General features: G+C 44.9%; 4 protein-coding genes across 4 annotated transcripts; 2 read left to right on the forward strand and 2 right to left on the reverse strand.

Annotated features, from left to right (window-relative positions):
- Nucleotides 1-5: 5 nt before the first annotated feature.
- On the reverse strand, nucleotides 6-618 carry LOC136186621 (U6 snRNA-associated Sm-like protein LSm8). The gene is made up of 4 exons (XM_065974033.1): nucleotides 488-618; nucleotides 367-407; nucleotides 188-315; nucleotides 6-134 (listed from the first exon to the last, which is right to left on the reverse strand). Exons 1-4 carry the CDS (start codon nucleotides 516-518, stop codon nucleotides 44-46), a joined length of 291 nt encoding a protein of 96 aa, XP_065830105.1. The 5' UTR covers nucleotides 519-618; the 3' UTR covers nucleotides 6-43.
- Nucleotides 607-1,619, forward strand: LOC136186618 (ADP-ribosylation factor 4-like). Its single transcript, XM_065974030.1, has 6 exons — nucleotides 607-768; nucleotides 826-906; nucleotides 962-1,071; nucleotides 1,126-1,197; nucleotides 1,248-1,370; nucleotides 1,426-1,619. Exons 1-6 carry the CDS (start codon nucleotides 702-704, stop codon nucleotides 1,513-1,515), a joined length of 543 nt encoding a protein of 180 aa, XP_065830102.1. The 5' UTR covers nucleotides 607-701; the 3' UTR covers nucleotides 1,516-1,619.
- On the reverse strand, nucleotides 1,542-7,895 carry LOC136186590 (phosphatidylinositol 4,5-bisphosphate 3-kinase catalytic subunit gamma isoform-like). The gene is made up of 34 exons (XM_065973986.1): nucleotides 7,219-7,895; nucleotides 7,066-7,134; nucleotides 6,628-7,008; nucleotides 6,513-6,570; nucleotides 6,408-6,456; nucleotides 6,234-6,344; nucleotides 6,061-6,154; nucleotides 5,895-5,995; nucleotides 5,728-5,827; nucleotides 5,579-5,663; nucleotides 5,444-5,513; nucleotides 5,304-5,393; nucleotides 5,160-5,244; nucleotides 4,990-5,108; nucleotides 4,690-4,915; nucleotides 4,535-4,632; nucleotides 4,237-4,467; nucleotides 4,092-4,179; nucleotides 3,972-4,037; nucleotides 3,809-3,910; nucleotides 3,632-3,751; nucleotides 3,475-3,569; nucleotides 3,333-3,426; nucleotides 3,210-3,278; nucleotides 3,058-3,152; nucleotides 2,952-3,006; nucleotides 2,760-2,894; nucleotides 2,601-2,711; nucleotides 2,483-2,544; nucleotides 2,343-2,430; nucleotides 2,183-2,287; nucleotides 2,056-2,130; nucleotides 1,904-1,999; nucleotides 1,542-1,845 (listed from the first exon to the last, which is right to left on the reverse strand). The coding sequence occupies exons 1-34, from the start codon at nucleotides 7,360-7,362 to the stop codon at nucleotides 1,636-1,638; spliced, it is 3,777 nt and encodes a 1,258-aa protein (XP_065830058.1). The 5' UTR covers nucleotides 7,363-7,895; the 3' UTR covers nucleotides 1,542-1,635.
- LOC136186614 (protein CA_C1420-like) lies at nucleotides 7,487-8,713 on the forward strand. The gene is made up of 5 exons (XM_065974023.1): nucleotides 7,487-7,600; nucleotides 7,652-7,950; nucleotides 8,019-8,360; nucleotides 8,414-8,541; nucleotides 8,594-8,713. The coding sequence occupies exons 1-5, from the start codon at nucleotides 7,516-7,518 to the stop codon at nucleotides 8,685-8,687; spliced, it is 948 nt and encodes a 315-aa protein (XP_065830095.1). The 5' UTR covers nucleotides 7,487-7,515; the 3' UTR covers nucleotides 8,688-8,713.
- Nucleotides 8,714-8,756: the final 43 nt, after the last annotated feature.

Raw genomic sequence — 8,756 nt, forward strand, 5'->3', positions numbered from 1 at the left:
CCAGGAATATCCGACCCCACCCATTGTATAAAATTTTCTATAATTAGTGCACAACGTGATTCAGCGGTTCTGCTTTAATTTCGCCCAAGTCCAACGCTGAATCCGTCTCCACATCAATTTCTCCGATAACAGCGCTGTAGATATAGTACAGTGACTGAGTCCACTACGTTTGCCGTCGCGCACTTACATATTGTCGCCTCGGACGATGTAGAGGCCGAGGTTAACTTGTTCGATGCCCGCCGACGCGGAAAAAACGCGTTCGTGGCTATCGTCCAGGATGATATTCACTGTCTGGTCGAATCCCTTTAGTAAGCCCTGAAACAGCCGCATTTGAAAGATTCAATCGGTCGGAAGGTGTTCGATTACCACTATGACTCGCCCATCATTCGTTATGACTGACACGGTATCTAATGGCTTGGAATTAGGGAATCGTAACCCACAAGGAGGCCCCGTTTAAAAATCGTCCTGAAGAACGTAGAAAGGATACGATTGACGTAGGAGTCAAGTGAAGAAGCCATTCTGTGGGAAAAAATCTCGCTCTAAAACGTAAAATCTTCTCACAACGTAGCGCGCGTGATTTCTCCTTTATGTAGGTCCGGGCGTGTGAACTCTTTTGCACGTGACGTCGCGACGTGGCAGTGTTGGCGATTGTCGTCGTCAGAACGTAACGAAGAGAGGTGAACTTGTCCTGTCGGAATAGAATGGGCCTCTACATATCCAGCCTGTGGACGCGGCTGTTCTCTACCGAAGAGATGCGAATTCTGATGGGTGAGAACAAACTTCGCTGTCTCTTGTCATTTTCCGCATCGTTTCTTGTCTCGCCAGTCGGTTTGGACGCGGCCGGAAAAACGACCATTCTCTACAAACTTAAGCTTGGCGACGTCGTATCAACGATACCCACGATTGGTAAAAAAACGCTGGATACGTTTTTGTGGTTGCGCTCTAGCGCGCGTTAATCTAGGATTCAACGTGGAAAGCGTAGAGTACAAGAATATCAAATTTAATGTATGGGACGTGGGAGGACAGGACAAAATTCGGCCATTATGGAGACATTACTACGAAAACACTCACGTAAATAGAAAATAAATGAATAAATAATCAGGGAATTGCTTATTGGCCACGTAGGGTATAATATACGTTGTTGATAGCAATGATCGAGAGCGATTGCCCGAAGCTAAGGATGAGCTATCCAAAATGGTAAATAGAAGTGTACATTTTCTTATTTTTTATTAATTAAGTATGTGTAGCTGGAAGAAGAGCAGTTGCGTGATTCCATCTTGCTCGTCTTTGCCAATAAGCAGGACTTACCCAACGCTCTCACTCCGTCCTCGCTCACTGAGGAACTCGGACTGATGAACCTCAAACGAAAAGTAGATTGGAATGATTGTATTGTACGTTTCTTGACATCTTTCTCTGTCTTTTCAGTGGTACATACAGGCGGCTACTGCGACGGAAGGGACCGGATTGTACGAAGGGCTCGATTGGCTTTCGTCGGAATTATCTAAAAGATCTTAAGATTTTCAGACTCGTTTCTGTGCGTGTTTCTGTTTGCGTGCGTCTGCGTGTTTTTGGTTTCTAGAAATAGATATTTCAATAGCTATAATACACAATGTACCGTATCGCGGTCTCTGCTCTTCAACTTAATTGCTTTTGGCTTTGGCTTAGATAATGTATAAATTCGCTGATTTGTTGTCGGGCACCGGACCATCCTCCTTTTATGCACATGTCTATTTGGCTTTGAAAGTGCTTTTCCGCTGCTTCCGAGCTCGCCTCTGGCATCAATTTTTCTTTGAGGTAAACGATGTCGTCTGTACTAGCCAATTCCTTCATACCAATTGATTTCATCTGTTCACCATCAAAATTTTGTTAGCCAGAGAGTACGCACTCTGAGTGACTGACTTACCAAATGAAAGAGATCTACAATGAGACCGGCGTTTTTGCGTAGAACGTTATACGCTTTGCTACAGATGGCGCGAAACGTTTTGAAAGCAGAACTTTTCTGCAGAGACAGATTTGGCCTATGTTCTACTTACAGAATGTTTTCCTCTTACTGACCTCTCCGCCCATAACGTGAACAAAATCCGCTCCCAGAGCGAAAGGCAGTATTTCCTTTTTAATTTTCAGGCGCCACTATAGAGAACAAGGAAATATGAAATAATCTATTTGTATTTTTTCGTCATACGAGTCTGAAGTGCTTGACGTTTCCAAGAAAGTGACCGAAGTCGAGGTGAACCAAATTGCCGTTTGTTTTGACCATAATATTGTCACCGTGTCGATCAGCAATACCCTAGAAAAAACCGTCTATTTTTCCTTAGAACAAACCAAAGACAACGCAAACGTACCAAAACGTATGATGCTACACAGTAGCCGGCGCAGGAGTTCACAAATCTCCTTTCTGCCTTTTCTCTCAACGTCTTATCACTTACGTGACTAAAAGCAGAAAATCTAAGTGTCATTTAGAGAGTCTAGCACGTCAACGTACTCTCCAAGCCAATTGCTAATTGCTTTCTCATTAAAACTCTTTGATCCTGCAGCCATATGAATCTAATGTGTGAAAATAAAATTCAAATCACCTCCTACTGTACTATATTTCTAATTACTCGTGTGATTGTCGATCCTGGTGATACAACTTCAATGACCCCTTCTTTGACGCCAGTAGCTGTACAGCCATAGGGCAAAATGTGAAGATTTAGCCCATTTTCTTGCCAAAGCTAAAATTCACAGTTTGGTTTTCCTTATTCTAAGGATTAGGCTCTTACTCTGTCCATCACAGTAAGAGTGCGCAACGTCAGCATATCTTGTCTCAAATCGTCACCCAGTTTGAAAATGATTTTCACCGGTTCTGCGTTCTTTGCTGAAGGATCGGCATTTTCAAATTCCAACCACAGCGGTTTCTATAAGAGCCACTGTATCAAAAGCACGTTTTAGAGGAGAAAAAAACCGAAGCTCACCTTTGATGACATCATGAACTTGCACTGGGGCACAAGCAACTTTCCAACTCTCAGCCTAATAGAAACGCTCGATACCCACTGACTTTTTCTATGAGATATTTGATACCGAAAATTGTACGGAAGCAAAAACGACGAAGGCATAAGTTTGCACTGAGTTAGCCTTTCGTGGAGATGAGCAATCCCTTTGTCTTTCGGTTCATTCTAGGATAGAAAATAAAACTAAGCACCTCCTCCCAGCAGGGTTCTCTATCTTCTAACCATTTGCTGTAGTGATGAAGCAATAGGATTTAGAGCTTTGAGCGCTTGACACTCGCAGTAGATTTCATTCTGGTAAACAACACGTGGTAATAGCCAATCTTAGTATTTTGAGTCAAAGCATACCAGCATAGCCTTTCCACAGTATCTTAAATATGCTTCAAGTAGAGCACCAAAGCGATTCACAAATTTAGACATTTGAAGTTCCGCTCTCAGGTACCTGACAATAATTCTATTAGCAAAATTCTTCACACTGCTCAAATTTTACCAGAAAAACGAGTGCCCTATAGCTTTACTTCGCAATGCTCTTATGAGCAGAAACCGAGCCAAGGCACTGTCGTCGTACGGCTCATACTTCAGACCCTTAATAAGTTAGAAAGAAACGTTACCGTATGGGTTCTATAATTCCCTGTGAGTCCGTTTACTTGTATCAATTGGAGAAGATATAACTGGAGCTTTTCGTTACTCAAACGTTTCAGGCGCTTTATTGCGAGTTTTCGCACTTTTTCGTCAGAAAAGTGAGAATTGAGCAGCTGCAGAGCGATCTATTCGTACACGCGATCAAACCCCAAAAATTCATGCTCTAGCAAACACTTGCTTACCTCTAACGATATTGGACGAGACCATTTCTGTAGCATTTCGTGAGCGCGTACGACCCGCGTCTGATTTGCATAATTAACCGATAAAAAACACTTGGGCAAAGCCTAGAAAATAAATAAATAAATAAATAAATAAATATAAATAAATAAATAATCTACCACTGACTTCAGGAAAGTTGCATCCAACATAATCTTGCCAAACCCAAATAGCATCTTTTTCCTGCGCTGTAAGCTGAAGATTTCACGACGTCTTATTATTGTCTTTGTGAAAATTCCAAATTCTTACACTATCGAGCGAGTCCTTCTTTATTGCCGCACAAAGACAACGTTCTATCTCCGAATCTTTCGGCGGATCTCTCGCAGCAACTTTCATGCTAAAGAAAGAGACTATATACTATTGACCGACTCCGTCAAAATCTCAGAGAACAAACCCATAAGCCGTTTTCATGTCGTTCGGATTGAACGTGCCGCTGGGGCATACGACAGGATGACCGTCGGCATAAGACGGAAAAGTGACGTGAACGACAGTAGCGTTGGCGGCGGTATTGGGACCCAGAGCGCAGTCGGGCTGCATTCCGCTTCCGGGTTGATCGACGTCATCACCGTCAGACGGCACGGCCGACCACAACCCAAGTTGTTTCTCGCCGCAACGCAAAACCGATCTTTGCACAAAAAAAAGAAAAAGCTACAATAAAATGTCGTGCACGTAGACTCCGTAGTCGAAGGAACCTGTGATCAAGTAGCTGAATATTTGTCCATTGTAGAGGAACGACGCGAGCCTTTCCACCTCTTACGTACGCCTTCACAACGAGGCAAAGTCGAGCGGCCTATAACGATTATTGAACGGGAGATATAGCGACGTACGTGTACATTTTTGTGCACACTTTTGGAATGTCTTTTGTCTTGATTCCAAAGTTGAGCCACTCCTGAAATCGGGGATTGCAGCAGAAGGGCATTTCCTTTGTCGTCAGTATGGCGCTGAGCGGTTCGCCGCCGTGATAAATTGCCGCTTCCACGAAAACATTTCCCATCTTTTCCAACATGAGCGATCCGGTCACTTTCTTGTTTCGAAGCAGCGGCTGCAGCAAATCGACGCCGACGATTTTGATTCTGCAAGCAAGAAAGAGAGAGAGAGAGAGAGAGGATCAAAGTGAAGATACAATCTGTTTCACCGCGATGCGCACCTGAATTCATCTTCGAGATCCCACATAGATATGACGAAAATTTCTTCCGGCGTTTTGCCTTGGGCCGTTAGCTGTTCTTGGATTCCATTCAGCTGCCCAGAGTCGTCCACCAAGTCCATCTGCCAAGGAAACTTATACAAGTTTGTCAACTCTCTTTAGAAGCTTGTTACCTCCGGCACGGCTGGAAGATCGTCTTCAGCGAAATCGGGTTTCTTTACCAACGTCAATTGAACGGGCATCTCGTCGACAATGCATCTAGAACATTCGCCTCCTCTGAAAAACCCATTTCTTATGAAAGGCAAACAATATCCTACTGTCGAATGTGTTTGAAGTCGACGATTTTGTGCGAACCCCAAACGTAGTCTTCATAACCGCACACTTTGAGAGTATAATCGTCCGGTGAACTACAAGAAAGAAATATGATAATCGCATTCTCTATCATCTCTCAACGTACCCCGAGACAAGTCCTGGATGATTATAATGCCAATAGGCCTCTGCAACGATCTTATCCGCAATCATTTCAACTAAACATGTCGTCGTCATCGTCACTTAATTAGACAGCGTAGAATTTCTATAGAATCTAACTGACCATTGAATTCAGCAAAGTAATGAGTCGAGTCGGGCGCGTCGTTGCCACAGAAAAAATCGATTTGAATCTCGCCGCAAAAGGAGCACTAGAAGAAGACAGAAAATACTGACGGAGGGAAAGAAACAACAACGTTGAACGTCTCAACTCACGTTGTCTAGGACGTGCGACGGCAGAGGCAAGTTGTGAACAACGTCCGGTTCCATTGCATACATCTGAGAGTCTCGTTTCCTCAGGCCCTGTCTGCAGACGCTAAAAACGATAAGCATCGCTCAATTAATTTAAGACGACGAGCTCAATGGCGCCACGACTTCCTTACTTCACTAGAACCCGTCTATGCCAGTCGAGTTGATCGTCCTGAGCCATGGATCTCAGATCCATGTCCATGCAGTATCCGATTTGGAGGTCGAGTCTTTTTTCCTAATAATAGGATGGATATACACTGCGTGCACGTTATTTGCTAATTTAAGAAAACGAGTTCGTACGTCGTCAGTTTTTGTCCGTTTTTCAGCCAATATTAGCTCGCCGGCTTCTTTTGGGTCTAACGTCCAAATCTCGCGATAAATTCTCAGCGTTTGTCTATATAGGGGAGACGTAGTTAATTAATTTGCACCGCAACGCGGTGAAAAGTGAAACGTGAAAACGAAAGCGTACGTACAGCATCTGGAGCTGATCGAACAACTCGTAAACGTCGCCGTTGAGGACGTACTTCAATACGAAATTCTCCTTCTTTGCCAGTTGCGGATTCCTGTCGATGTGACCCTCTTTTCTGGAAGAGAAGAAGAAGAAGAAAACTGAAATTCAACGAGTTCAAATGGCTTCCCACACGTACTCCAACGCGTCCCAATATTTGTCTTTTAGCTCCTTGACGGTCATATCCCCTGCGCCACAAAAAAAAAGAAATTTCTTATATGTGAAACGACTAGTATAAGCATACCGGGACAAAAAAGGCAGACGGACTCGTCACAGGGAAGAAGAAGTTTCAAAACAATGTTCTAGATGCAATCCCCCTATCTCGCAATTGCATTACACTAGACATATGGCTTGTTTACCCTTTTCCTGAATGAAGAAAATCGAATCATTCTCGTATAGGCGGGCCGCTTTCTCAAATCGACGTCGCTTTTGACAGAGTAGGAGTAGGATCTCTTCGGCGAGAGAAGCTGCAACGGTTTGGGATGACGACTGATTTCGTGTATGCAACTCTCCGTCGCGCTGCGCCGTCGCGGATCCGTGTGACCGTCTTCCGGATCCGTTCCCCCGCCGCTTCCTTGAAAACAATTTTCTGTGTCAGCTAATAACGATGTGGCGCCTGTCGTGACGTCATCGGTGGCGGTCCTCGCAGGGAAGACGACCAATTCGACAGCTGATCCTTTTTTCGTGCCCAAACGACGAAATAGATCTCGAACGAGTGTGGAATATTCCACGATCGTCGTCTGAACGAATGCATATGTCAATATTGTTTCGCGTGCGTACTCGCGCCTGGTTCTCACCTTGTCGTCGCTTTTCGCGTCGGAAACGACGTCGATTCGACCGATAGTGAATGTCGTCGCCTGACGATTCTAAAATTATACAGCGCGGTTCGCACGTTTTTTTTTCTAGAGAACTCGATCGGAAGGGTCGATCGCGACCTCCGGTTTCTGCACCTTAGATTTGAGTAGACTTTTTAGGGCTTCGTGCGCTTTTTTTTCAATCGAATCTGCGCCCTTGCACCGAATCTCGACGGGATCGTCGTCGAGTTCGGAAAAGACGAATCGAATTTTCTTTTTTCGTCGCGTTAGAGTATCCATTACGACTCGCTAATTGAGCTTCGTCGCACGGAACGCACAACGAGTGGTCGAAAAATGGCTCAAGACGATTGGCACCCCGCGATTTAATCACCATCGGCACGCCTACCGTTTCGTGTCTTACAATACGGACTTCAATTAGCCTACGTAATCAAAATGCGGTCGTTGTGGTTGTTTGTCGCCCTCGTCACACTACGACCAGCGAAAAGTGAAATTGTCGGCGCATTCGTCCTGCCACATGGTACAAAAGCACCGCCCTTCTTTTTCTTTCTTCGCTCAACGAGTGCTACAGGAGGAATAGCGTTGGATCCCGCGCACTTTCCGACCGCTAACGCTACGATTCGCAACGAGGCGTGGGCATTGCACGAGGCGTGTGTCGATGTAGCGAGCGTGATCGCGCGACTCGCGCCGGACGTCGTTCTCGTGAGCACGCCGCACGGCGTCGCCGATCTCAAGTCGTTCGTCGTCTATTTGAACGAAAAGGCGGCCGGATCGGCTGATACGGACAATTGCGCTTGTCCTCCGTGCTGCTACGACGTTCAAGTAGCGATGGATGCCGAACTGGCGACGAATTTGGTCAGCCATCTTGGGGTACGGTACAGTATGTTGACGTCGTGACGTCAGCACCATAACTCCACGTGTTATATGCTATCGTATAGGTTAAAAATTCGAATGTTTCTGGTCTAAGTGCATTCGGTCCTCCTAGAGAAAATTCGGAAATATTTCCGCTAATGTGGGGCGAAGTCATTCCGCTGTATTTTACCTTGGGTGCAACAGGGCTAAACAAGACAACGAAAGTTGTTGTTCTGTCTCAGCCAAGTCGAAGATACAATCACAGCATTGAAATGATTGGCGAATTGACGAAGCTCGGTCAAGACATGCACGTCTACTTGAGTTCAATTCGTGAGCGAATTGCTATCATTGTCAGTGGAGATCTCGCTCACACTCATCTCAAGTCGGGCCCCTACGGATACTCATCAGCAGCAGAACCCTTTGATAAGGTTTCGATTTCAGAGTCTCGGTTATTATATCTTATATTGTCTGTGGCATTTAGGCATGTGGATATTGGGCCTCTACGCTGATTGGCTCCTACTTAATTGATGATGCAGCGCGATATGCTAACAAGGCTTTGTCGTGTGGCTATACAGGATTTGTGATGCTTCAAGGCATACTTTCGTCTGGGTAAGGATCTGGTCTCTTGTTGACTGAGTTATAGAACGTTGCTGTTACGCAGTGGTACGTGGAAACCTCGTCTTCTTGCAAATTACCATCCGAGCTACTATGGAATGATGGTAGCATCTTTTCTTCCTGATAATAGTATCGTCTGAGTTCAAATTGTCTGAGTTCAAATGTATTAATTAATGCGTGAAGAAATATTTACTGAATGTTCAGCCCGT

The sequence above is a fragment of the Oscarella lobularis genome, chromosome 4 (assembly GCF_947507565.1).
Source record: "Oscarella lobularis chromosome 4, ooOscLobu1.1, whole genome shotgun sequence".
Classification (NCBI taxonomy): domain Eukaryota; kingdom Metazoa; phylum Porifera; class Homoscleromorpha; order Homosclerophorida; family Oscarellidae; genus Oscarella; species Oscarella lobularis.

What these genes read in the sequence shown, in the direction of transcription:
- LOC136186590 (XM_065973986.1), bottom strand. Translation starts at nt 7,362, where the DNA reads ATGGATACTCTAACGCGACGAAAAAAGAAAATTCGATTCGTCTTTTCC. An exon ending in TTACTTTGCTGAATTCAATG is followed by an intron (nt 5,514 to 5,578) that starts GTCAGTTAGATT and finishes CGACATGTTTAG; the next exon opens with TTGAAATGATTGCGGATAAG. An exon ending in AGACAAAAGACATTCCAAAA is followed by an intron (nt 4,633 to 4,689) that starts GTGTGCACAAAA and finishes TAATCGTTATAG; the next exon opens with GCCGCTCGACTTTGCCTCGT.
- LOC136186621 (XM_065974033.1), bottom strand. Translation starts at nt 518, where the DNA reads ATGGCTTCTTCACTTGACTCCTACGTCAATC. An exon ending in ACTTGACTCCTACGTCAATC is followed by an intron (nt 408 to 487) that starts GTATCCTTTCTA and finishes CCAAGCCATTAG; the next exon opens with ATACCGTGTCAGTCATAACG. An exon ending in ATGATGGGCGAGTCATAGTG is followed by an intron (nt 316 to 366) that starts GTAATCGAACAC and finishes CGGCTGTTTCAG; the next exon opens with GGCTTACTAAAGGGATTCGA.
- LOC136186614 (XM_065974023.1), top strand. Translation starts at nt 7,516, where the DNA reads ATGCGGTCGTTGTGGTTGTTTGTCGCCCTCGTCACACTACGACCAGCG. An exon ending in ATTTGGTCAGCCATCTTGGG is followed by an intron (nt 7,951 to 8,018) that starts GTACGGTACAGT and finishes GCTATCGTATAG; the next exon opens with GTTAAAAATTCGAATGTTTC. An exon ending in CAAGGCATACTTTCGTCTGG is followed by an intron (nt 8,542 to 8,593) that starts GTAAGGATCTGG and finishes GCTGTTACGCAG; the next exon opens with TGGTACGTGGAAACCTCGTC.
- LOC136186618 (XM_065974030.1), top strand. Translation starts at nt 702, where the DNA reads ATGGGCCTCTACATATCCAGCCTGTGGACGCGGCTGTTCTCTACCGAA. An exon ending in ATCAACGATACCCACGATTG is followed by an intron (nt 907 to 961) that starts GTAAAAAAACGC and finishes GCGTTAATCTAG; the next exon opens with GATTCAACGTGGAAAGCGTA. An exon ending in ATTACTACGAAAACACTCAC is followed by an intron (nt 1,072 to 1,125) that starts GTAAATAGAAAA and finishes TTGGCCACGTAG; the next exon opens with GGTATAATATACGTTGTTGA.